This window comes from Ciconia boyciana, chromosome 7 (assembly GCF_034638445.1).
Source record: "Ciconia boyciana chromosome 7, ASM3463844v1, whole genome shotgun sequence".
Taxonomy (NCBI): Eukaryota; Metazoa; Chordata; class Aves; order Ciconiiformes; family Ciconiidae; genus Ciconia; species Ciconia boyciana.
Genome location: NC_132940.1, coordinates 1,463,116 through 1,487,180, shown reverse-complemented (window position 1 = coordinate 1,487,180; position 24,065 = coordinate 1,463,116). Strand labels below are relative to the sequence as shown.

Below are 24,065 nucleotides of genomic sequence, written 5' to 3'. Positions count from 1 at the left end.
TGGGAGTCGCCAGGCAGCACTCCATAAGAAAATGCTGGGTATTTCAACTGAGTATTAAAAAAAACAGTGCTGGAAATTGCAGAGTTTTGTATGAAGTCTTCAAGTCAAGTTTGTGTGTGTTCCCAGAAGATATACCTGGAAGGGCAGGAGTGAAGCAAGCTGAAGCTGGTTCCTGACAGGCAGAAATCATAACAATGGATGGGAAGGGCTGGGGGGAGGGCTGAACTTCCTGGAATGATTCATATTCTTTGCTTAAAAATCGCTTTTATGGATTTCAGAAATAACCAATTGCTTTATTTACAATCTGATGCCAGGAGCGACAGAGCAGAAAACATACAGAGCACTCAAAGTACATTCATCTCAGTGAACCCAGGCAACAAAGTACCTATTCCACTCATCTCTACGTTAATACAATTAACTCATATACCAATTGACCTAGCCTGTTTAAAATGCGGCAATTTTAAGCTTATAGCTGTGAAGGAGCAAGCAACATTAAAAAGCCCACCAGGAACACCGCGGGCAGGCTGCTGTTAGCAACGCACCGGCCCAGCTGGAGCTAAGGCCTCTGAGACCCACCCGCCCCTCTGAAGGCTGACCAGAAGTACTCTGCAACCCCAGCCGCCATCTGGATGAGCCCTCGTGCTACCGGGACAAAGGGCAGCTTAGGCTCAGTGCTCTCTGTCAGCCTTACAGTCCCTGAGGCGACAGGCAGGCCGCGCACAGCAGCGGCCGCAGCCACCTCACGCCTCTCCCGCCAGCCGCCGCCCCTGCTCTGCGCATGCGCGGCGCGTCCCGCGAGCACGGAGCGGGTAGCGCGCGGAGGCGGAGCCGTTTCCCCCCTCCCCCCCGCGGGAGTTGGGGCCTGGCTGCGCACGCGCCGTCCCCGCGCGGTCCCGAGAGAGGCCGGGGACACGCGCATGCGCAGGCGCGGCCGCTCGGTGTGGGCCCCGGGCTGTGAGCCTGCGTGGGTCCGCGCGCCGCGCGCAGTGCGCCTGCGCGGGGAGCGGCAGCGGGGGATTGTGGGATACTGCGGCCCAGGCAGGCTGGTGAGGCGGGCGGCGGTTTGTGCGCGGCGGTGGCTGGGCCGGGCCGGGCCGGAGGCGGCGGCAGGAGGCGCAGCGAGGAGCTGCAGCGAGGAGCTGCTCGGGCCTAACGCGCTCTTCCTCTCCCCGATGTGTTTGTAGCAGCGGAGCGGGCGGCAGCGCAATGGCTTCAAGCAGCGGCACCGACGTGATCCAGGTCACTAACGTCTCCCCCAGCGCCAGCTCCGAGCAGATGCGGACGCTCTTCGGTTTCCTCGGAAAGATCGAGGAGCTGCGCCTCTTCCCCCCCGAGTGAGTGGCGGCCCTCTCCTCTCCTCTCCCTTCCCCTCCCCTCCCCCGCCAGGAGCGGGCCCTTCCTCCGCCTCTCCGCGGCCCGGCCGCCGCCTCCGCCTTCCCCTCCCCTCCCCCAGCGCAGGCCAGCGGCCCGCCTCCTGCCTCCATGGCGGCCGGCAGCGGGCTGCCGCCGCGGCGAGACTGCCAGGCCTTGGCCTGCCCCCGCCCCCGGCTCCGGCTCGGCGCTGACTCGCTGAGGAGCTCGCCCGATCGCGAGGCGGCGAGGGCCCCGCTAGCCCGCATCGGTCAGCGCCATGCGGCTGTGCAGGGGGAATCTCAGCGAGTCGAGTTGGAGCGAGGTGCTCTCCGTGCCTCTGCAGCCTTCTTTCCTCTCGGATAGAGTTGCTGCAAGAGTTTACGTGCTTATTACAATTGTAGTTATTCACGTAATTATGTTACGCACATATGTGGGGGGAAAACAGTAGTTTACGGCATGCAATTACACGCGGGATTCCTCCTGTCAAATGCACGTTTTTCTCTAGGAGCTGTTTGTTCAGGGCTGTCTAGCTAACCTCTGCTGTCTGGTTAACTTCCAGAGCCGTAGGCAGGTTATGGACAGTTGGCCATAAAACTAAAATTTTGATATAAATATGCATTCTTTGCGAAGAATTCTGTGCAAAATGGGCAGGTAGTCACTAATATACAAATAATACACATCTATTATGTTAGTTAGGCGATAACATTGGTTTTGGCCATGTCAGTTTGATTTGTTTTACGGAAGGTAATGTCATTATATGTTGAGCTTTTGTGTATGTATTATGTAAGTAAAAAGGTTTCTTTTTGCCGTGATGAATGAGGGTTGTTTGGTTGGAGAAAAACAAGAACGTGGTCAATTATTTTTAATACCCAAGACTATTTTTTTTATTTTAGGAAAAAAAAGCTATCACAAAGCATTGTTTTTTTTCATCATTTGTTCTTCAATCCCTGCTAGCACAAAACCAGGAAAATTCCCCCATCCTGCTAGCTGGTTATATGTGCAAATCCAGAAACAGTATTCCTGGTGTTCTTGCAGTTTCTTACTTTGGGTTGGATTTTGGCAATTTCATGTTGGAAATTGAAGCATAGAAGGAAATTGAATTGAGGGACAGTTCCAGACATGAGAGTTGTGTTGTTAATAGCAGGGATAACTATACTTAAATGTCAGAACTGTTAATGCTTGGCAGCCAGCAAAGTAACTCACCTTTGAAGAGGTGCACTTATTTGATGTACTGCTCTGTGTTTAATATTTTGTCCAGTTTTTAAGGTAGTTTATTATAGCTGAATTCTGTTTCTGAAACTTTGTAGTTTTAGATACATATTAACTGATCTGTTAAAAGATTACTTTTGTGGTATCAGAATGAAGTACTCTACAAAAAAATCCCAAAATCCAAAGCCCAGCCCAGCAACTCCTTTTACTATACCCCAGACTGTCTATACATTTGTCATTTGGCTCATTTGCGCAAATGTGGAGTGAAATACTGGCCCCATGGGACCCTGCTCAGTACGGACATTGGATCTGTCTTGGGGCTGTGCGCTGGAGAGAAGTCTGTGGTCGGTGTGTTGTAGAGCTGGGCTATGGGAAGAGAAGAGATGGCTTCAGGGAGATCTGCCTTGTACCCTGGTGTCGATAATGTTTGATACTAGTTAGATAAGAGTAGGTGCCCGTATTTAGGGTGAACTTACTGGTTTGTGTCCTGGCGTAAGTCTGTTTCTGCAAAGAGGCCGGGCTCCCGCATTTGACTGCTGACTTCTGCCTCCTTTGTTCTGGCACTGGTGTTTTTGTCACTTCAGCTGGGTCATTTCATTGGTTTAGAAAAATACCGAGTTGACTGCCTTTACAGCTGTGTCGGTGAAGGCTATGCGCCGAGGGAGAAAAGGCAACAGGATGCAAATAACTCCAGTAACCCAGGTGCCAGATGTCTCCAATTGGATCACCAAAAATTAAAACATTTGGCCTAAATTTCTTTGGTATTTCAAAGCCCCAGATGAAAAAGGAGGATAATACTTAATCATCTTGTAGGGATATTATGAAGATTTCTTAGTATTTATGAAAAAGTTATAACTATAGAAAAGCCACTGAAAAAATTAATAAGGAACAGGAAATATAGTGTAACTAAATAAGCCTTGTGCAGAAGACGTAGAAAATACTGAATAGCTGTTGAAGTGAATGTTATCATATATCTTTGTTATAGAATGTATATCTTGGTGGAAAAATAGCATTTTTGAAAACTGTATGTAAAGGTTGTGCAGTTGATACTAGACCAGGCACTTTTTTGGACTGGGTTTAATTTTTAACCTTACTATTTTGAGGCGGTTTTGTGTCATTTCCTTTGTGTTGCTGTCCATACAGAGATGCCAAGGGCTCTGGCACCTCTAGACCTGCTGCGGGTCTCCACTGGGGTGCTCGGGGATCTAATCTCAGGATGCTTTAGAGTCTCCAATTTCATTTCGCACCAAAGAGGGGTGTATTTCTAGTAGTGGTAGGTTTTTTTATCCGTTTCTTCTAAAGCCTTTTCTGTTCCTTCTCCTTTAAACTTCAGGTCCTGACTTTTCCCTGCCCATGGTGTTCATTTTTTGGGCAGTACAGGACATAAATTAGAATCTGTAAATTCTCTCCATAATCTGAATCTCTTTATGTCCCAGATTATACTGGGATTCTTTCTTGCATATAGTATTTCCGAGTAACCAGTCCTATTTCCATTGCTCTACCTCCTTATTTGATCTTTCTCTCGGTCACTCTGATTCTGCTGTCCCTTGTAGAAGTTCCTTATTCTCCCAGGCTTCCAGATCAGATATAACTTCCTGAGCTTCTCTACATTTCTGTTTCTCTCTCTCTCTCTCCCCTCATCCATCTCCTTATCCCAGTTTATTTAATCAGCTATTACATGTTTTATGTATACCTCAGCTTCATATTCCATCTTTAATCCACAGCCAGCTCTGTGACTTCTTCCATTTTGCCTCCCCAAACCCTTTCTTCCTTCTTCCTTCTGCTTTTCCCCAAGGCCATTGCCTGGTTCTTGTCTGTATTGTATTCCACATAGCTTCATCCTGCATGGTAGGCAAAACTGAAAAGTGGAGGGACAGAACCGAAAAGTGGAGGGAATGGATTTCTGAGTGCTGTTTTTTTCTTTTTTTTTTCTTTTTTAAAAAGGTGTGTGTGTATGCAGACACACACACATACATATATACGTATAAAAAAGCTGATTTCAGCATATTCTGTTTAGCATATGAAAACTGCCTTTCCATCAAAACTTAAGTTTCTGCTCTGAAACTTGGACATAAAAGGTCTTATGCCACTGGTGTTTGATAGAGAAACCAATGTGTTCTCTGGTCTTGCTATTTAGATATGAATGACCCAGTCAACTTTTTATGGACAGAGAATTTTACCAAGAAAAAAGCATGGAAAATGGAAATGATGGAAAATACAGTCTACAGAATTAAAGCTGGATAAAATTAGGAGCATACTTAATGATAATTTCATATGTTGGATGGCATAGTAATTGGGAAGATCTTTTGCCTTATCTAATAACTGCCGATGAAAGCTATACAAGGGCTCTATCAGAATACTGGCGTTACTTCCAATTGCCACTGGTAGTTGGTCTGCTGAGAAAAGGATGACGACTTCTGTTTCGAATTGAAGCACATGGGTTGGTTCTTTTTTGGGGGTGGGTTGGTTTGTTTGTTTTTTAGTTGTGTTTTTTTTTTTTACTGTGTTTCTTCCCACCCAATGAACATGGTAATGTTGAAAAACATCTCTTGCACAGACAGTCTGTTCACTCCAGCCTGATTCTAGCCTGTAATAATGCCAGTAATAATGCCAGTAGTAATGTTGATGTAAGTGGCAGAAATATTGCTTAAAAAAATCAGATTTAATATTCAAGATGCTGGTTGCAATATGAGGGACCTTTGGTGGAGTGAGTAGTTAGAGGTTACAATGCGAAGGCTGGATTTCCCTGTTTATCTGCTGTATTTCAGAATCTGCTGTACTTCAGAATGGGTACATTGTTCAGACACCAGCCGCAGTAAATCGTCGTGTGTCTCAGCAGTCATTGGCATGATGTCTGAGAGAGAATTACTAAATTTTTCGATCTGTGGTGAATTAGAATAATGATGGCCTTTTTTTGGTAACCGTTGAGAACATCCTGTTCTTGAGAAATTTTGCTCAGCCACAGCTTGGATTTTAGAGTGACTGGAGATACGATTTTAAAAACTAAATACACTGATTATATTATGTCAGGCTGCATAAGCGTAGCCTTACGTATTCTCAGCTGTTTTCGTAGATTCAGCTAGCTGTACAGTTTAGTACGTAGTGGTACTCACGTATATAAACAGTATCGACTCTGCTTCACGTTCCCATGTTATCACAGACATTTTAAGAATGTTTGAAAATATTGTACTGCATTTATGTAATAAATTGTTATTTTTTTATAACTTAGATTAGTATACCATTCTTTTCTTCAAAATTTTACTACTGTGATTTTGTTAAACACTGTCTGCTAATGCTTCTTTGGTTTTTATGTTTTTATGCAAATGGTTAAGAAAAGGCACCATTTTGGCAAGCTGCTGTGTATTTGTAGATACAAAAGAGCTAATAGTTTCAATTTTTCTGTCTCTGTGCCATTTATCACTACGATGTTACTTTCCAATTTATTAAATCTGCAAGATGTCGGATGAAGTGGATGTTTCTAATTTTAATATTTTAAAAGCTGTAATACGCTGGCTTCAGTCTAGTTTTTAACATCAGGTTAAATTTAAAATATATTAGAGTGTGATCTGATAGGCATTTAGGGCAGTTCTGGAGTTTGCGTAACTTGCATGTTGGGCTGAGCCTGTGCTCAGTGGTGGTGAAGGTTAGATAGCTTTTGGCATTTGCGCTAACAGAAATAGATCTTGGATGTCTTTGTTGTTGATGTCGAAGTCATTCTCCTTTCTCCTGAATTCTGACAACTCTCTCTGTGCTTTCAGTGCTTAAAGATTTGATCAACGTTCTTCAACCCAGATAAAATTGTTTTGGCAGTGGGATGCATTTTGAAGAGCTAGTCTTATAGCTGTTTCTGTGAATCTAGTTAGTAAAGGTAGATCTTTGTCATGAAGAATTAGTGAATATTTTTCAGAGCTACCTCTTTTGGCTAATTTGTACCTCTGGTAGTTGATGGCGGAACTGAACAGCAAATGTACCCTGGCCTTGTTTAGGAACTAAGGTTTTAGGACTCGCTACTACATTCAGTACTTGCCCTGCACCTTCTGGAGGCAGCTTTTAACTTTTCTGCTGGACAGCTGTGTCTGCGTAACAATTTTTCTTACTGTGTTTTAGTTTGTACATCAGATTAAAGCAAAATCTGCACCATTTTCAGGATATATGGACTTTTGAAACCCATTCTGGACCTTTACCAAGATGAGTCTGCCTCTTTTTTGGGGGGTTTGGTTTGGTTTTGTTTCAGAGAAGGGGATAGGGGCACAGTTGTATGCCCTACAATTCTTTTCTATTGTAGGAAGTAGATATTTCTTTTTTTTTCAAGTGACTCAAAACTTCTGCATTCTCTTTTGGATTTTCCCTGTCTGGGATTTTTTACGCAGCTCTGCTGACAGACGCTCATTTTGAGCTGTGGAGCAGGTACAGACCTATCTTGGAAAGACGTCTATGTTTACTGATCGGTTGTTTAGGAACTTTTCACCCCTTAGTGAGGTTTCAGCTGTAGTGTTGCCTACCTGAGCTGCTTGAATTTCTGTGTGTTTAGTGCTGTTACTGCTGAATGATAGATGCATGTTCAGTAGTGTACATCCCTGCAGAATGAGCTTGACAGTTTCTGTGTGTGTGAGAAGAAGCATGATGAAGTGTGGTCTAGAAGCTTTTATGAAATTGTGTTGATAAGTAAAATCATAGTGATCTTTTAATCATTGCCCTCTTCATTTTGCAATTTACCTTAAGTCATTTGGGGCCTAAAGTAGAGAGCGTACAACTGCTGGTGGTGTTAACTTGTGCGGTATACATAGTAGGTAACTTTTTATCTTTCTTGAGCAAAGCTTTTCTTCCTCTCCTTCCCTTCTCACAGACAGGCCATGAAGACTAATTTGCATTTAGGTGACTGGTCATAGATATATTGTGCATAATAGAATTAATGTCCAGTTGCATATGAGGCAGTGAAACTCTTTCTGCAATTTTACAGTGGATTGGCTTCATTCAGTGTCATTTTGTATCTGTGGCCACGCAGAATGATGTTTGATACAAAACCTGAAATGGTGTTCTTGCATAGAGAAGTCATGGTCCCTATGACTTCCTGGCTCGGTGAAAGTAGGGAGACAATAGAAGTTACAGGTTTCATACTGTCAGACTTGCTTCCATCTAAGTAATTTATTTCTTTCTTTTTCAGTGATTCTCCTTTGCCTGTTTCATCGCGTGTCTGTTTTGTAAAGTTCCATGATCCCGACTCGGCAGTTGTGGCCCAGCATCTGACAAACACTGTATTCGTTGACAGAGCGTTGATAGTCGTACCATATGCAGAAGGTTTGTGAATTGTTTAATGGCCTATGAAGCCACCATATGTTGGCATTTTATTCCAGTATAGTTCACAAAAACGAGGATTAGTAAAATGTCAAACATAAGATATTAACATTTTGAAACCCTTGGTATATTGCCATTGGCCCATGGATTAAAGAATTTTTTTAATCTAGTGACACTGAATGAAAGTGGAAAGTTTACCTCTTACTGGTTTTGTGTGTCTTTAAGTTTAGAATATTTTAGGCAGAATTATTTGCAGATTTTGCTCTTTATCAGTCTCAATGAGACATTTTCCTAAACAGACTTAGGCAAACCGGTCAACATTTTAAGGAAATTTTGCCTTAATAATTAAGTGTTTGCCACTTTCACATAGGCAGAAATCTCTTCACGAGAATGGTTTCTCCCTCCCTGAGAGTGCATGGGAGAGTAGATGAACATTTCGTTGAGATATGCTGCCACTGCATTTAGTTGGGAACTTCCCCGAAAAGGCACTCACTCTCACTGTGAAGTTCAGTATACCAAGGGTTTGAATAATTATGGTTTAATTTGAAAGTGAGATCTTCCAAGAGGTGCCAAATGGGCACTGGTACTAGTTTTTTATTCCAAGTTTTCTTGTTCATCCTTGATATATTTTATAGAATTTCACTAAATAATAAACTCTTCTCTCTGTTATTTGTGTGTGTGATTTTTGTAGTGGAGAAGGCAAATGCAAAGCCCTTCCAGATGACTGAAAAACAGTGGGTCCTCTGCAGCTACAGGGGATTCTAGACATTAACTAAAGGCCAGCAAGCACTCAAGTCCCCAAGTGTTTTCCTGGTGTAACCACTTGTTAACTACATTTTCTCTTCTTCTTTTTATTTTTACATTTTAGGGTGTTACAGTAATTTGAAAGGCAATGAGCAGGGTTTTTGGAACTTACCTTAAAAACAAAGTGCTGAGAAGACACCTCTTCTTACAGAAGTCTTATAAAACTCTTCTAGACTTGCTTTAGAAGTAATTGATTTCCATTGTACTGTTTCTTGATTTACTTCTGAAATAATGGATTTTCCCAGATCGCTTGAATTCAATAAAATCTCTGCAGATTAAGTCATACTACAGTAATAAATTTGGTACATGGCCTGGGTTCAGACCTATAATCAAGACATTGTAATGCTGTAGGCTGTCTTTTGAGGCCTGGGGAGCTGTCTTATCTTTGTATTCCTTAAACTTAAAAGATACGAAAACTTAATTTCTGGAACGTAGGAACCTGCAGCATGACCTTTGATTGAGACGTGCTGCTTTTTGAGAGCGCAGAACACATTCTGAAATTGCCATCGAGCTACTGCTTCTGCTTTCGCTAGTTTAGGTATAATAGCATAGTTGAAAGGCATCTTGTCCTCATCTTTGTATAAAAGCATGGTATAGCAACAGTCCATCCGAGTTAGTACTGAAATGTTCTCCAAGGCCCATGGTGAAGAATGTTAGTGTTTAACTTCTCCAGTAAGGATAAAAACATTTTTCTCTTTGTCAGTCTGACTTTGTCCATTGTGCTTGATGGTGGATAAATCTGGCACATAGAGAAATCTGCCCAGTAGTTTTGGTTCAGATTGTGTAAAGAAAATACAATTAATAAAGTAGAACATTTTAATGGGCCTGTTTAAATCAAGGCGTCCTCATGGGCTGTTTCTTGTGGTGTTCTAGTCGTTCAGAATGTTGATGTTTTTGGCATAATGATGTGGCGTATCACAAGAGATACGTTCAGCCAATAAAGTTATGCCCCCGGGTTTTGTAATCCTATGCTTTTGTCCCTGTACTGGAGTATAGTTTTCCCTGCAAACGCATACTGCCAGGGTCCTAGTCAACAAGCTATTTAAGCACGATACAGCAAGATTCTTAAAACCATAGTGAAATTGCTCGTGTGCTTAAAGCCAGGCATATGCTTAACTACTGTGCTGAACTGGGCCCTTTTATCTTTTATTTTCTATTGTGATAATTCTGTATTGATATTGCCTGTCACTGAAGTAAATGTTTATTATCTGTTTAGTGCAATAATTATCCCCTATATCACGAGCGCACTCCCGTTTTAGCATACACAGACATTTTGGTGTTGGCTGTTGCTTTGTGTTATAGAACTATACACAAAGTCTACGGTAAGGTTTAGTATTTGTAATTTTCACTGTGATATTCCTAGATTTGGAAGGAACTCTAAGATTAAAGATGGCTGGGGGGGGTATGTAGGTTCTTTGGTTAATGTTTGTTTCTTTTGTCTGTTTCTTTTTCTTTCATTTCTACACATTCATGCAGTATTTCATGGTTCTAACAAAGCAGCAGTAAAAAAAGCTCTTGAAGCATGAAAATTAACTGGTGAGGGGCCTCATTGCTTTTTTTAAAATTGTAGTTTATTTATTTCTAAATACTTTTTTAAAAAACAATTAGAGGATCAGATGCATGATTTTTTTAATGGATGCAGATCTTCTATGAGGTGTCTCAAGATAAGTCTGAGGATTTGTATTTAGATGCCAGAAATGTTGTAGTTGCACTAATTTGAAATGTTTAGATATAATTTATAAATATCCTCTGAGACATAATTTTGCATGCAAAATTACCCCATAATCTCTCTGTAGGTATGTTAATATATTTATGCATTAATGCCCTTTATCTAAATGACCTTTTTCCCCCCCTCTCCCTCCATAACTTTTGGTATCTAAATTGATGACAGCTCAATGACACAAGCAAGATAACAGTGCTGTGTATTATACATTTGTTTATATTATCGGCACTTCTCAGTATAGGTGGAAGGAACCATTACCTTTATTTAACAGTGGTTTTTCTTTTTTGTTGTTGTGTTTTACAGTTCTTTTCCCTGGTTCAGCCTGAACTATATACCAGGCCCTGCTGAAAATACCACCCAACAGTTTTCTTCTGCAGCTTATCCAGTTTCTCTTAAGTGCCCTGTACATATTGTATGTTTTATGATGAGATGCAGTTTCTTAATGTGTATTACAGAAACACTACTGGTATTTGCAAATATATAGTAAAATTGTTTTATTGAACTCTCATTTTGGGGGCTTGGGCACATTAACAAATTAATCCATCTGTATAGGGCTTTTGCTGTTGGATAGAATAAAAATACCTACATAATTACATATTTCATAGTAGGACCCTTAAAATTATATGTGCAGAGCAGGCAGTAAAATAAGACACTTGTCTTAGTTGGCTGCAAGATTTTGGGCCAGAAGTTTCCTCTGAAATGGCAGTATGTAGCAGCATTCTTGGTACAATAAGCATGGCACATATCGGAACAAATGCATTTTACTGCACAGGTAAGGAATGTGCCGCAATATACTGTATGTATGCACCCATCCACCCACAGACACACATACACAGCGTGTCTTTGAAGATCTGCAGAGACTTTCATTTTCATTTGACAAGTCAGCAAAAGCCCTACGCTTGATTCAACAAAAAATATTTCCATACCTTCTCTTAAGTTTTACAAAATTTATATGGTAGGTGTAAAAGAAAACATAGTGAACTGTACCATATTATTAACCCCTAAATCAAACTTTTTTTGTCTTGTGTATCTTGATTTTTCTGTGTGCTTTATAGTGAAGCAGCCGACACGAGTCGTTGTTCATAAAACAGCTTTTGAAAGTTGAGAGCACACCCCTGGAGAACCGACTGTGCTTGCTTACGTTTGGTTCATGACTTAAAAATCGAGTACAGGTGATGAAATCTTGGCAGTGTTAACAAAAAAGTAGTGTGTATTGTGCTATTTTTTTGCTCTAGAAACTTAACCATTTGTAGAGAAAAAGGAACAGTCAAATTTTCACACATTGAAGTTTCATTCTGACAAAAAAATTAATGATAAATATTAATAGCCATCAAGCTTTGTATTTTAGCCAACATAAGTACTTTCAACAAACTCAGGTGGTGTATCAGGGAGACATTTTCTGGGTGTATTTGTGTATTTTCTGCCTTTGAAATGGAATGCATTCTAATGCAAGGCTATTTCTCTGCAGGAGTTATTCCTGATGAGACTAAGGCTTTGTCTCTCTTGGCACCAGCCAATGCTGTGGCAGGTCTGCTGCCTGGAGGTGGACTCCTGCCTACTCCCAACCCACTTTCTCAGGTAGGCTCTCCGGTTAGACTGAAGTCAAGGGAAACGATTAGATGTATTCTGTTAGGTTCTAACTTACTTTCTGTTGGTTTTTTCAGGACAAATAGATGGATGTGCTAATGCTGATTCCTAGAATGTTTTAGTTTATGTATCTTGATGGATTGTTACAGCTATCTGAGATGAATTGTGGCAAAACGGTGATAAGCTGCTAGATGGGATACTTGTATTTCCCTAACATGATGCGTCTGGTATCTCAGAGGCCCTGTGTTTATATCTCTCTCTCATCCCTCTTATCCATTGTACGCTTACGGACAGATTTGACAAGCGGTAGAGATCTCGTAGATTTTAAATTTGTGAAATTCAAGGAGTTGACATGTTGTGGAGATACCTTCCGTTAATACTCCAACGGAGGGGAAAAAATTGTAGCCTGTATTTGCTCGTTATCTAAATACACAAGAATTTGTGTGGAAGATGAACAGTAAGAATAATACATTGTAGAAAAAATTTCAGTCAAAGCACAAATCTTATTAGAGAACAGAGAACCAAAGTACAAGAGGAAAATTAATAAGAATAAAGCTTCATTAATTTTGCAGTTCTCAAATCTACTTCTTCAGCTTGCGCTTAGCTCTTCTTTGTGTAGCTTCCATTATGATTTCTGATTGCATGAAAGGTACACTTGCCATTGAGTTGTTCAGAAGGTCTCTTTAACAGTATTTAGAGGGAAAAGTCTAAAGTTTAACTTTGAAACTTGAGGAAAGGGATGGAAGAAACAAATAGTGTCTTAAAGATTTCTTTCACCAAAAACTGTATGTACATAAATTCCTGAAAATGGTTGTTGAACCACCTTCATTTTAGTTCTGTCACTCTGAATCCCAGCCTGCTTCCGATCCACTTAATGGTAGAATCTATTTAACACATCCATTTTATGGAAAATTGTGGTGCATGGTCATTTTTTTCAAAGGCATCTTGAAAGCTTGTTATGTAGCTCCTTTTGACTGTTACTGGGAGTTGGGCATCTAACACAGTAAAAACAAATTAGAGCTGTAGCTTATGTTCACAAAACCAGTGTGTGGGAATGTGGCTTTTTCTTTTGAGACTGCAGGGAAAAGCCTGTACAGTTTCAAGAGATCAGCTAACTGAAAAACTCATCGTCAAAAAGTGGAAGGTTCTGCTCCCTTGCTCTTGACTACATGCTCTTGCTGCTGCTTTTGTGCTGGCTCTGGAGCTCATCAGATCCTTTTGTGAACTGTTGTGTTAGCTTGATGCAGACAGCACAAAAATAAGTTCTCTGACGGCGCGGTGGGTTGAATTGGTTGACACATGAGTCTCCAGTGCCAGAGCAGTCAGAAAGGAGGCGGTGAAAAGGAAGGGAGGGAGAGCAAGACCTCACAGCCACAGCACAGCGTTTGATTAACAAAAGATCACGTAGGTTTTAGCACAGTATGTGTTTCGTTTTAGTGTATGTTTTGATCATCTCACTTTAAATGGCAAAAAAAATGAGGTTCTTTTATGAGGCTTCTAGATTAATTTAAGGAATTCAGACCTATGCTGTCATCGTACTTCTTCCAGTTTTAATCAAATTTGAGAAATTTGTGGAGATGTAATAATAGTATATTGTCTTTTAACATAGAACATGTTAATTTCAATCCTAAATTGATTTAGATATGCAGTAGTTGTCTCAGAAACTTATAATGAATTTTCACTTTAAGACTGGAAAAGAATTTCATTTTAAACTATTTCTTGAATATAGTGGAATGCTTTATTTTTGTACTTCCCCCCGCCCGTTGGGATGCAGAGGAAACAGAATTTCATTTTAGAATATTTATAGGAAAAAAATCTTTCATATACAAAGTTTTGGAGTACTGGAATAAGGAAAACTGAAATACTCTTGCTGACCTTACTATAATGTTTCCTGGAGCTAGAAGCCTATGTAAAACCCAGTTCGAGTTTCCATGTGTCTAGTGCTTGGGAATCTTGATCTAACAGCTTTTTACCACTTGAATATGGCTTTGTCTCACTGCCGTCTTTGTTACAGATTGGTGCTGTTCCTTTAGCTGCTTTAGGAGCTCCTGCTCTTGATCCTGCCCTAGCTGCTCTTGGGCTTCCTGGAGCAAACTTAAACTCTCAGGTATGTCATACACTCTAAAATTTTCTTTATTGTCCCTAGCACATACGTAGTTTGACTAGCACACGTGATGCTCTTGGTGTCCACCAGTATATTAAATAACAAGCTGAAGATCTGGAAATACTGTAGTTGGGTTTGAAGAAGTGTTACAAAATACTACTTTTTATTAAAGGCTTGGCTCAATGTAGTCTGCACAGGCTGCTGGTTCTTTAAATATCTTAGAATTGTTATAAAATGCAGTCTTTGTTTCTTGGCATAGCAGGTTTATATATGAACACTTTTCTTTTGCTACCCTCTTTTCTGTTTTAAAATTAATTTTCATTTATATCAGTTTAGCAGCCACCATCTGAAAAATCCAGTGATTGATTTTTCTGAGCACCTGTTTGAATAAATAGTATCTGTAGGAGTACCAAATTAAATGCTGGAAGGACCTAAAAAATAATTTGGGACTAGTCATGAAATATTTCAAGTATGTGTCATTATCAAGCTATGAACCTGTCTTGTACTTACAGTAAAAAAAAAATTGTTTGACTTTTTAATTTTTGTAGGTGTGGAAAATACTGAGGAGACTTTAAAAAGACTTTATGTACTAAGTAATAGAAAGTAGAATATTGAGTTAATATTTAAGATATAAGAACCAAATACTGTTGTTCTGGTTTAGCTTTAGTCGGCAACTAAGCACCGCACAGCCGCTCGCACACCCTCCCCGCCCCGGCGGGATGGGGGAGAGAATCGAAACAGCAAAAGTAAGAAAACTCGTGGGTTGAGATAAGAACAGTTTAATAATTGGGAAAAAGAGGGGGAAAAAATATATAAAATAATAATAATAAATTGTAACGAAAAGGAAAACAACAAAAGAGAGAGAGAGGAACAAAACCCAGGGTAAAAAAAAAACAAACCCAAGTGATGCAACTGCTCACCACCCACCGACCGATGCCCAGCCCGTCCCTGAGCAGCGATCGCCGCCCCTGGCCAGCTCCCCCAGTCTCTATACTGAGCATGACGCTGTATGGTCTGGAATAGCCCTTTGGGCAGCGGGGGTCAGCTGGCCCGGCTGTGCCCCCTCCCAGCTCCTTGTGCGCCCGGCAGAGCACGGGGAGCTGAAAAGCCCTTGACCAGTGTGAGCACTGCTCAGCAACAACTAAACCATCAGCGTGCTATCGACATTATTCTCAGATTAAATCCAAAACACAGCACTGCACCAGCTACTAGGAAGCAAATTAACTCTGTCCCAGCCAAAACCAGGACAACTGTACAGAGAACATGTTTTACAGGTAGAAGAAGTAGTAATAATGTAATGCATTGCTAAGAAATCCATAAGCATTCTCTTTATGCATGCCACGTGTAGTAACAAGCAAATAATGGTGACAATGAAATAACAAATGAAAAAAATAAGCATTGTAAATGCATATTAGAAAAATACAAATTTAGTATGACGAAGGATTGTGTCCTTTGTCCATTAAGCCAGCTGATTGTAGCAGGCTGTTTGGGTTCAGCACATGGCTACCTCTGTATAAAGAAAATTAGTGGAGACTAAAGATTTAGTTGTTAAGACACCACTGGTACAGGAAGTGACCAATTGTAATAATATCTGGATTTTTCTAAGAGCTGTAAAATATATTTTTTCATGGAATTTTTAGAGTAAAGAAGCTTTTGCTTATTGTTCATAAATCGACATTGAGGACTTCCCATGGACAGGCAACTTAGTTCTTTAATGAGGTCTCTATTCTCTTGAAGTAACAGAGAAATAACCTGTAAATACCAGACGTGTATTTTTATTTTAAAGTGCTTTGATTCTGTCCAGGAAAGGGCCTATGTATGGCTGCTGTGGGGAAAAAAAGTACCTAAGCACCACTGAAATGTGATGTTCGCACCCTCACTACCATCCACAAAACAGAACAATATGCCTTTCTGTCTGTAACGTGTTTGGGGTGTATTTTGTTTTGGTTTTTTCATCTGTAGAGACTTTTTGCTTTAGCCAGTGCTGAGGGTACATTCAAGGAAGATAATCTTCTTAAGCATACACATCTTCCAACGTGGTTTTAACTTTTTTTTTTTCTTCTCACAGTCTCTTGCAGCAGATCAACTACTAAAGCTTATGAGCACAGTGGATCCAAAGTAAGCATCAGTGTTTACAGATACTTGTATTGCAATACACTTGATCTTGGGAATATCTGTTGTGATTCAGTATCCAGTCTTTGTCCTGCTGGATCTAATTAAGGTTGGAGAAAACTAGTGTCTTGGAGAACTTGTGCAGACTGTCTTTTCTGTGGTAGAGAGGAGGAGGAAATGAAGATTATTCAGCCTTGCATCTACAGAATAACACTGATTAATCTCTGGGATTTCATTTTGCTAGATTCATTTTTTTGTATGTAATTTTTGTCATTTCGTAACGTAAAGGTGCAGCTACCACCTTACGTCCTGCAAGGTTGAAATGAAAGGGCTGTGGTTGAGAATGAGCTGAGACCAGCAACTGTTGTAAAAGACAGTAATAAAAGAGTCTACGTATGTTAAGCTGTCAGAAGATAATGAAAGACAGCATGTCTTATTACTTGGTAGAAAAAGAGTGCAAATAACAATAAGCACAAGTATTTGCTAATTTTTATTTCAGTATTCAGTAAAAGGATAATTTTGTTCAAAATAGTATGGCAAGGGGACAGCAAGTAGGGAAGGATTGTAGTGCTTAATGTATTAGTGCGCCATTAAGCTATTGGTAACGTCGCAATAGGATGATGAAAGCATATGCCATTGAGAAAAAGCTATTAGACAAATTAGTAGATGAAAAGTGTACTAAATGAAAAGAAACCACATCTGCCTCAAAGCCCTGGTACTGCAAATTGCAGGAAGCTTTGGAGAGAATTCTTTCAACTCTCAGCTTTGGGAAAGCATATCGGTGGGTGCTTGCCCTGCTGCTGTATTAGCTAAAGAGACTTCTGCTAACCCTGTTTGGCTGTTCCAGTGTTTTTAAATTGGCAGAGCCATCTGATCTATACCAGGGGATAAAGCTACATATGTGATCTATCTTGGTTTTTAATACTGTTCTGGTATATTATTCTCTATTTTAAATTGACATTTCTGTAAGCAGGGAAGGCATAACTGATTGAACAAAATAGTTACCCAAGATAATGGGTTAGATAAACATCAGTCAGGTATATTGGGTGTACCTGGTTGTCTTCAAAGCCACCGTGTAGAACACCTCTTCTGAACTTTAAATTTCATCACATTTGTAGGCTTCTCAGTATGGCTTATAAAAATGGAAACCGACTTTCTACTGTATAATACGCTGTTTCCTGTGGAGTTGCTCTTTAAGGTGATGGGAATTGAAATCGTGTTGTACAAAAATGTCCTGAAATGTGTCATCAGAAACGTATCTGTGCAAGACTAGAAACTTAGCTGCTGTTTGCAGTTCACTGGAATTCTAAGAGCCATGCTAGTATCTTGTGCCACTGTTTTCAGCACAGGTGTTGCATCTTAGACTTACTACGCTGCTATCTGAATGGTGACAAAACGCAGGCAGATTCTGATTCACTGAAATCAGTCACTTTGAATAGGCTGCAAACTGACAACGGAGCCATGTATTTCTTGGATTCATCAATGCTGAATTGCTAAAATTCTTTTTTGTTTACCAGGTTGAACCATGTAGCTGCAGGTCTTGTTTCACCAAGTCTGAAATCAGATACCTCCAGTAAAGAAATAGAAGAAGCTATGAAAAGAGTACGAGAAGCACAGTCATTAATTTCTGCTGCTATAGAGCCAGGTAATTTTAAATCATAGAATACCTCATTCGATTCAAGATGGAGTTTTGACTTAGTATATGATAAAAGCTAATGGTCTGTAAAATATTGGCTTAATGCTTTCATGTTCTGTAGTGACTTAATTTATAGTTGACAGGTTTTTAATTGTCCTACAGCGTGAATGCTGCATGTGTCCTGCAGAATGATGCAGGGAATTAATCATCTGTTGTTTTTCCCAAAATTCACTTGATTTGAAGATTGCAAAATGCTTGAGCTTCCCGTGATTAAAGTTCATACTGCCATCTCTGAGATCTCATTGGAAACAGCAAGTGGCTTAACCATTGACATCCTAGTGACGTTTGTGCTTGGGGATGATTTCCTTTCTTTTAATTCCTAATCTGTAAATAATTCTTTTTTTTGTAGTTTATTTCAGTAGATTTTATTTTAGAACAAGATGCAGCAGTTCATCCACAAATGTCAGAATCACCAAATCTGAGAAGCAGTAACTTGGAACACTGAAAATACAGTTTTGCAGCCTCCTGATCATTTTCAGGAAAGAGTAGAGCTCCTGTTGTTTTATTATACCAGAAACATGTGCTGATTGTTTTGCTTGAGGCTTTTTGTGGGAAATTCAAAACAGTAATTCGAGAGATTCTTCAGCCCTTCACAGGATGGCAGAGATTCTGAGATTTTAACAAGACTTTCCATTGTCCTGCCACTGTCCTCTTTTAACCGACTTAAATTAAACATTTTCTGAATTTTGACTTCTTCAGTATGAAACTTCGTTGGTTTTATGTCACATATATGTCTTTGTCATGTGTTCATTCTTTGTGTCATCTTTTGAGGAAAAGGATAAATAAGCCTTGATTTCAAATGTCAAAATATTCCTTAGGTTTTCTTAATCTTATTTATATCTATAGCATGAAGCTGAACTTCCTTTCCTTTATAAAGTCTTTTTGAATACTAAAATAACATTGGGTTTTTTACTATGCTTTTCCTTTTTAACTCCAGACAAAAAAGATGAAAAACGAAGGCATTCAAGGTCAAGGTCACGCTCAAGGAGGAGGAGGACACCTTCTTCATCTAGACACAGGTACTTAGCTTATTTGCTTCAGCTACGTGAGGGGTTTTTTAAAAGCAATTCCTTCAAAAATACTTCTTGGAAGTGACACTTCACTCGTGGAGGCTGACAGATGGAAGAATGCAAATGGTCTGAAGAAAGCTGAGGCTGTGATGTGGCTAGACTGTATAGTGTGAGATGGAGGCCTACCTCTGGTTTTGTAGAAAGGGTGGGAGAGAGATGATAGCAAAAAAAATACCTCAAAAATACCTTAAACTACTGCAGGAAGAACTTCAGGACACCTAGTCCTAGCAGTGTTTGGGCTCTGATTTTATTTAACAATAAATTGCTTCTTGTATCAGATAAGAAACACCTTAGCGCGGAGCCTTGGTTTTACACAGCCCTCACTGCTGTGCACACCTAAGCCATTGTAGGCTGTCCATTTTACAATAGTTCCTTAAACCTCTGTTTGTTCTTCAGTCTCTTTCCAGCGTGCTCATGTGGTAATTATAATTTGTCTTAAAACCAAGCACTAGGAGGCTTCTCTGAGTGTTGTTATTTATGTACGTAAATGTTTACCTGTTGGGCTCTTTGTTTCTAGTATGTGCAGTGAATTCAGCTTAGTGGAAGTATCTGGGACAAAAGTTTTTCCAGCATTTTCTAGGTTATGATTTACTTGGAGATCAGGTCTGTTCAGGTATCCTGACTAGAGCTCTTAATACTGTCCTACCCAAACAAAGGCATACGGCTCATTTATGCTGTTGCCTGGTCAGCTCCAGTGAGGCAGTGCATGCCAGCGGTCTGTGCAAAGCCCTTGTAACTATCGCCTTCCCATTTGTACTTTTTAGCTATTTGCATACTCAGTAATTGGCTTGTATTTGGTTTAGCATTCTGAAAATTTCTACACATTTCAACATGACTTACCAGTTTTCCTCTACAATGGGACTGATATTTTCTTACAAGGAGAGAAATAAGAGGGCTGATTGAAGCATCATTGGACTTTGACATTTAGCATTTGTGCACTTCCTCTTTCCATTTCCTTGGTGGACTCAGTGCGACTCCTTCGCTGTTTTCTATAGTCTTTTCTTCTGTTTTCTGTATCATTGTGCATTACAATACCATTAGCACTGAGCAGATGGATTCTGAATAGTATATAAAAATGTCATATATTTAACTCCCACGTACAACGTGTTACTCGTAGACGGTCAAGAAGCAGATCAAGGAGAAGGTCCCATTCAAAATCAAGAAGCAGGAGGCGATCTAAAAGTCCAAGGCGAAGAAGATCTCATTCCAGAGAGAGAAGCAGAAGGTCTAGGAGCACATCCAAAACCAGGTAATTGCTTCAGTAAATCCATTCTATTTGCTAGAAATTAAATTAATAAATTTTGGTACTTAATGAAGGGGAAAAAAAAAACCAAAACAAAACAAAACCCAAACCACACACAAACAGAAAACCTAGGGCAAAATGAGCTAGTGGCTCTTTTTAAAGTCACAGTCTCAAAGTAACGTCTTACAGAATTACATTACGCTTGCCCTATATGTGTGCACAGTTAGTTACATAAAAACATGTAACAAGCTTTTCCTAAGAGTCAACAGATGCAGCAGGCGCTAGCTGAATCGCTCAGTAGCTGTCTCTGGAAAGCAGGAAATGCGAGCATCTAGACTTGCAGGTTTTGTACACAGAAGCTATAAAAGAGCTGTTTTTTTATTTGCTGTAGATAATTGTAATCTTTGTTTCTCTTAATATAATGTGACTGGCCCCAGAAACACTGAACAGTATATGCTATCCAATGTAGTTATCATGTCTCCATTTGTTTTCCTATGGAGCAAAAGTAGTGAATGCTACTTGAATAGTTTGAAAATGACTTAAACTTAAAATCTGTATTTTACTAAAAGGGATAAAAAGAAGGAAGAGAAAGAAAAGAAACGTTCTAAAACTCCCCCCAAAAGCTACAGCACAACTAGACGATCAAGAAGCACAAGCAGGTACAGTAACACGAGCGTTTTCCTTGGTCTCTATTTCCAGCATGCTTTATCCACTTTAATAGAAAGAACATTTGTGTATGTAATGGGATGATGATTCTGTTACGGACGTATCGGGCGTATGCACAAATGCACGTGTACTCTCTCTACCGATGTCTAGAAGATGCCTTCTCCCCCCCCCCCCCCCCCCCCCCGATGCTGTAATTTTCTGGAGGTATTGTTTGGGCTTACAATCGTTTCTACTTGCTCTATATCAAGGAGACTATGATGCTTTGAGGTCACTGTTAAACTCTTTCCTGATTTATGGAATAAATACATGCAAAATGTGAGCTGTTCTTTTTAAAAAAAAAACTTCCAAAATTAACTTGCAATATTGAAACAAAACAGTTTGTTCTTGTTTATTTGCAAAAAGAGTCAGTATCCCCAACACAGTCTAAGCTAGCAATTTGTTCATGAAGGTGGAGGTAGAACAGGAAACAACTTACTCTGCTGAGCAGCAACTGTGTGGGCTTTGCAGTACTGCTAATAGTAAATACCCGTTTTGAGTTACGCCTATTTACTGCCTTTTGAGCAGGGCTGGGTTTGGAGCCAGATGTGTATTTGTAGCTTAAAAAAAAAAAAAAAAAAAGGCTTTGCTCTCTCTTTCCTGCAGAGAAAGACGACGTAGAAGAAGCAGGAGTGGAACACGGTCACCTAAAAAACCCAGGTCTCCTAAAAGGAAAATGTCCCGGTCCCCATCTCCAAGAAGGTCTGTAAGCCTCTTGGCTAAAAAAAAGAAACAACTGGTGTCTGGGTGGGAAATTCCCGAGACATGAACTGTAACAAGATCACAGCGGGGTTATTTTGAAGACTGTGTGTGTTTGGCTTGTCCCTTATACCTCTAGCCCGTAGGCTGATTTCTTGAGAGAGTGGATCTCTGCTGTCTGCTCCCGGTTTCATCATAATTTAATCGCCTTCAAGCATAGAGCTTCTCTGTTAGTGCCCAAGGACTCCAAACGTGAGGTATTCCAGGGGTGAGGAGTAGGAGACTCCCAGAGTTCCCGGCCCGTTTGGCTCTGTACAATAGGAGTCAACGGACTTTTGGGTGGGCCTGGGCGTTTTGTGACCCTTTCTCCCAAAGTGGGGAACTTGAGGTGCTCCTTCATGAAACGCTGTCGTCTTGCTGTTCTCAGCACGGCGTTTCTTAGACTTCGCTTTGTGGTGGTTGTGTGTGATCCAGAGCGATGAAACCGGGATGTTTGGTTATTTTCTGGAATCGAATGGTGTGCCTTTGTTGCACACTGCTATTTCTCCCTTTAGATTTGTAATGACCTATGGGTAACGGTCTGGACGTGGTCTGTGTTCTCGTTATGGAATGGTGTGATTGTGGTTTTCATTCTTCTACATGCTTTATCATTGTAGACATAAAAAGGAAAAAAAGAAGGATAAAGACAAGGAGAGAAGTAGAGATGAGAGGGAGCGGTCAACAAGCAAGAAAAAAAAAAGCAAAGACAAAGAGAAGGATCGAGAACGAAAATCCGAGAGTGATAAAGATGTGAAAGTATGTTTAAAAACCTGTTTAACTCCACTGCCTGTGCTATAGCATTAACCTTAAACCAACAGGGGCTTTGAAAGCAAGTTTTACTTTTTTTTTTATCTCGGCAAAGCAGGTCACAAGGGATTATGATGAAGAAGAACAAGGATATGACAGCGAGAAGGAGAAAAAGGAAGAAAAGAAGATGGCAGATTCTTCCTCCCCCAAAATAAAGGAGTCCGCCGCTGATAAAGGAGGTGGAGATTCAGCAAGGGAATCCAAAGTAAATGGGGATGATCATCACGAAGAGGACATGGATATGAGTGACTGAAGCTTGCCTTTGCAGTGAACACAGCTGCAGACGTGCATCAGTGTCATTCCTGTGTGATTCTTTTATGCTGTACTTGTTAATCCTAAATCTAGATGTATACAGCTCTAAGCGATACATGGTTTGTAAATCTCCTGATACTAACTCACATCAAAAGCTTTATAGAAAGGTAACCATTCTTGTTACGGCCGAAAGGGATTGCGTAGCCAAGCAATTTTTACTAACTTGGTGATGCTTCAAGCAACAGTAAAAAGCTGCATGCATCTACAGCAGGCATGGACTGTTTGTTGTATGATCTCCTTTAGTAAATCAGCTCACTTACGATAGTGTTTCTAGAATTTGATTCATTGCAGTAATAGAGCAGTATAGGGAACGCACTGGCTGCATGCTGACTGTGGCAGAAACATCCTCAATGTTCTGAAGTCCTACAACGTACGGTGGATCTACTTAAGGGTCTTAAGTGTGACTACACAAAAAAATTGACAGTACATCTGAAAATCAGCATTCTAAGATAGGTAGTTTTTTGGTTGTGTTTTTTTTTTTAAGCCATGTGGCTGGGGTTGGTTTGGTTTGTTTTGTTTTTCCCGGTGGGTTTTGTTTGGCTTTGACAAAGTTAAAATGCACTAACCTTTTTGAGGGCTTTTTTTAATCTGTCAGTTCAAATCCGTCTCAGGTGAGTTGGAATGGTTCTTAGCTTTTCTTCTTGAGCCTTGGGGAGTGAGAATCTCTGCTTGATCAGTGCCCAGTGATTAAAGGTTGATTTGTGCAGTTTTCATAATCCGGGTCGTCTTATTTGTTAATGAGCTAAACACATTGCAAAAAGGTAGTGCATTTTAAAATTGACCTTCGTACGCTTTTAAAAGCAAGTCTACTTGATAATGTACTTTTTACAGGATCTCAAGTTGTATAAACTAATAAATTTGTGTTTACTGTCACTGCAGTAGTAATCTTATGCACACAGTGATTCCATGTTATATGCAACGTAGTTAGGCAAGCTGTTTTCTTAGTTACAGAAGTTCAAGAGCTTTTACTTTTGTGCAGGTAAAAAGACAGAAGTAGGCTACAGTCTGTGCCATGTCGATGTACAGTTTCTGAAATTGTTTTACAAAACTTTGATAATAAAACCCTTAAACTTACACTCATGTTCCTAAAAAACTCTGCTGGTATTTATTTACACCACTGAATGTATGAAACCTTACCTCATTCGTTTAGAGTATACATTTGTCTTCATCTACCTGTTTTAAAAAGACAGTAATGACTCCACCTCATCAAAACCTGTAAGTGCAGTGACAAAGCCGATGCGCCTGCCGTTTTAGCTCTAGTTCAGTATGTTACGCTAAAGAAAGAATTATTTTACTGTTGGCGGAATGAA

At 40.2% G+C, this 24,065-nt stretch overlaps 1 protein-coding gene across 5 annotated transcripts; it reads left to right on the top strand.

Annotated features, from left to right (window-relative positions):
- Positions 1 to 900: 900 nt before the first annotated feature.
- Positions 901 to 23,831, top strand: SRSF11 (serine and arginine rich splicing factor 11). Of its 5 annotated transcripts, XM_072868948.1 has the most exons (13): positions 901 to 1,046; positions 1,185 to 1,334; positions 7,727 to 7,860; positions 11,853 to 11,962; positions 13,986 to 14,078; positions 16,144 to 16,193; positions 17,705 to 17,832; positions 18,821 to 18,902; positions 20,071 to 20,202; positions 20,766 to 20,855; positions 21,505 to 21,600; positions 22,254 to 22,392; positions 22,499 to 23,831. In XM_072868948.1, exons 2-13 carry the CDS (start codon positions 1,207 to 1,209, stop codon positions 22,694 to 22,696), a joined length of 1,380 nt encoding a protein of 459 aa, XP_072725049.1. In that variant the 5' UTR covers positions 901 to 1,046; positions 1,185 to 1,206; the 3' UTR covers positions 22,697 to 23,831. The 5 variants fall into 5 exon arrangements, with proteins under 5 accessions (XP_072725049.1, XP_072725050.1, XP_072725048.1 ...); XM_072868949.1 differs by lacking the exon at positions 901 to 1,046 and having other exon boundaries at positions 1,056 to 1,334; positions 22,502 to 23,831; XM_072868947.1 differs by lacking the exon at positions 901 to 1,046 and having other exon boundaries at positions 1,056 to 1,334.
- Positions 23,832 to 24,065: the final 234 nt, after the last annotated feature.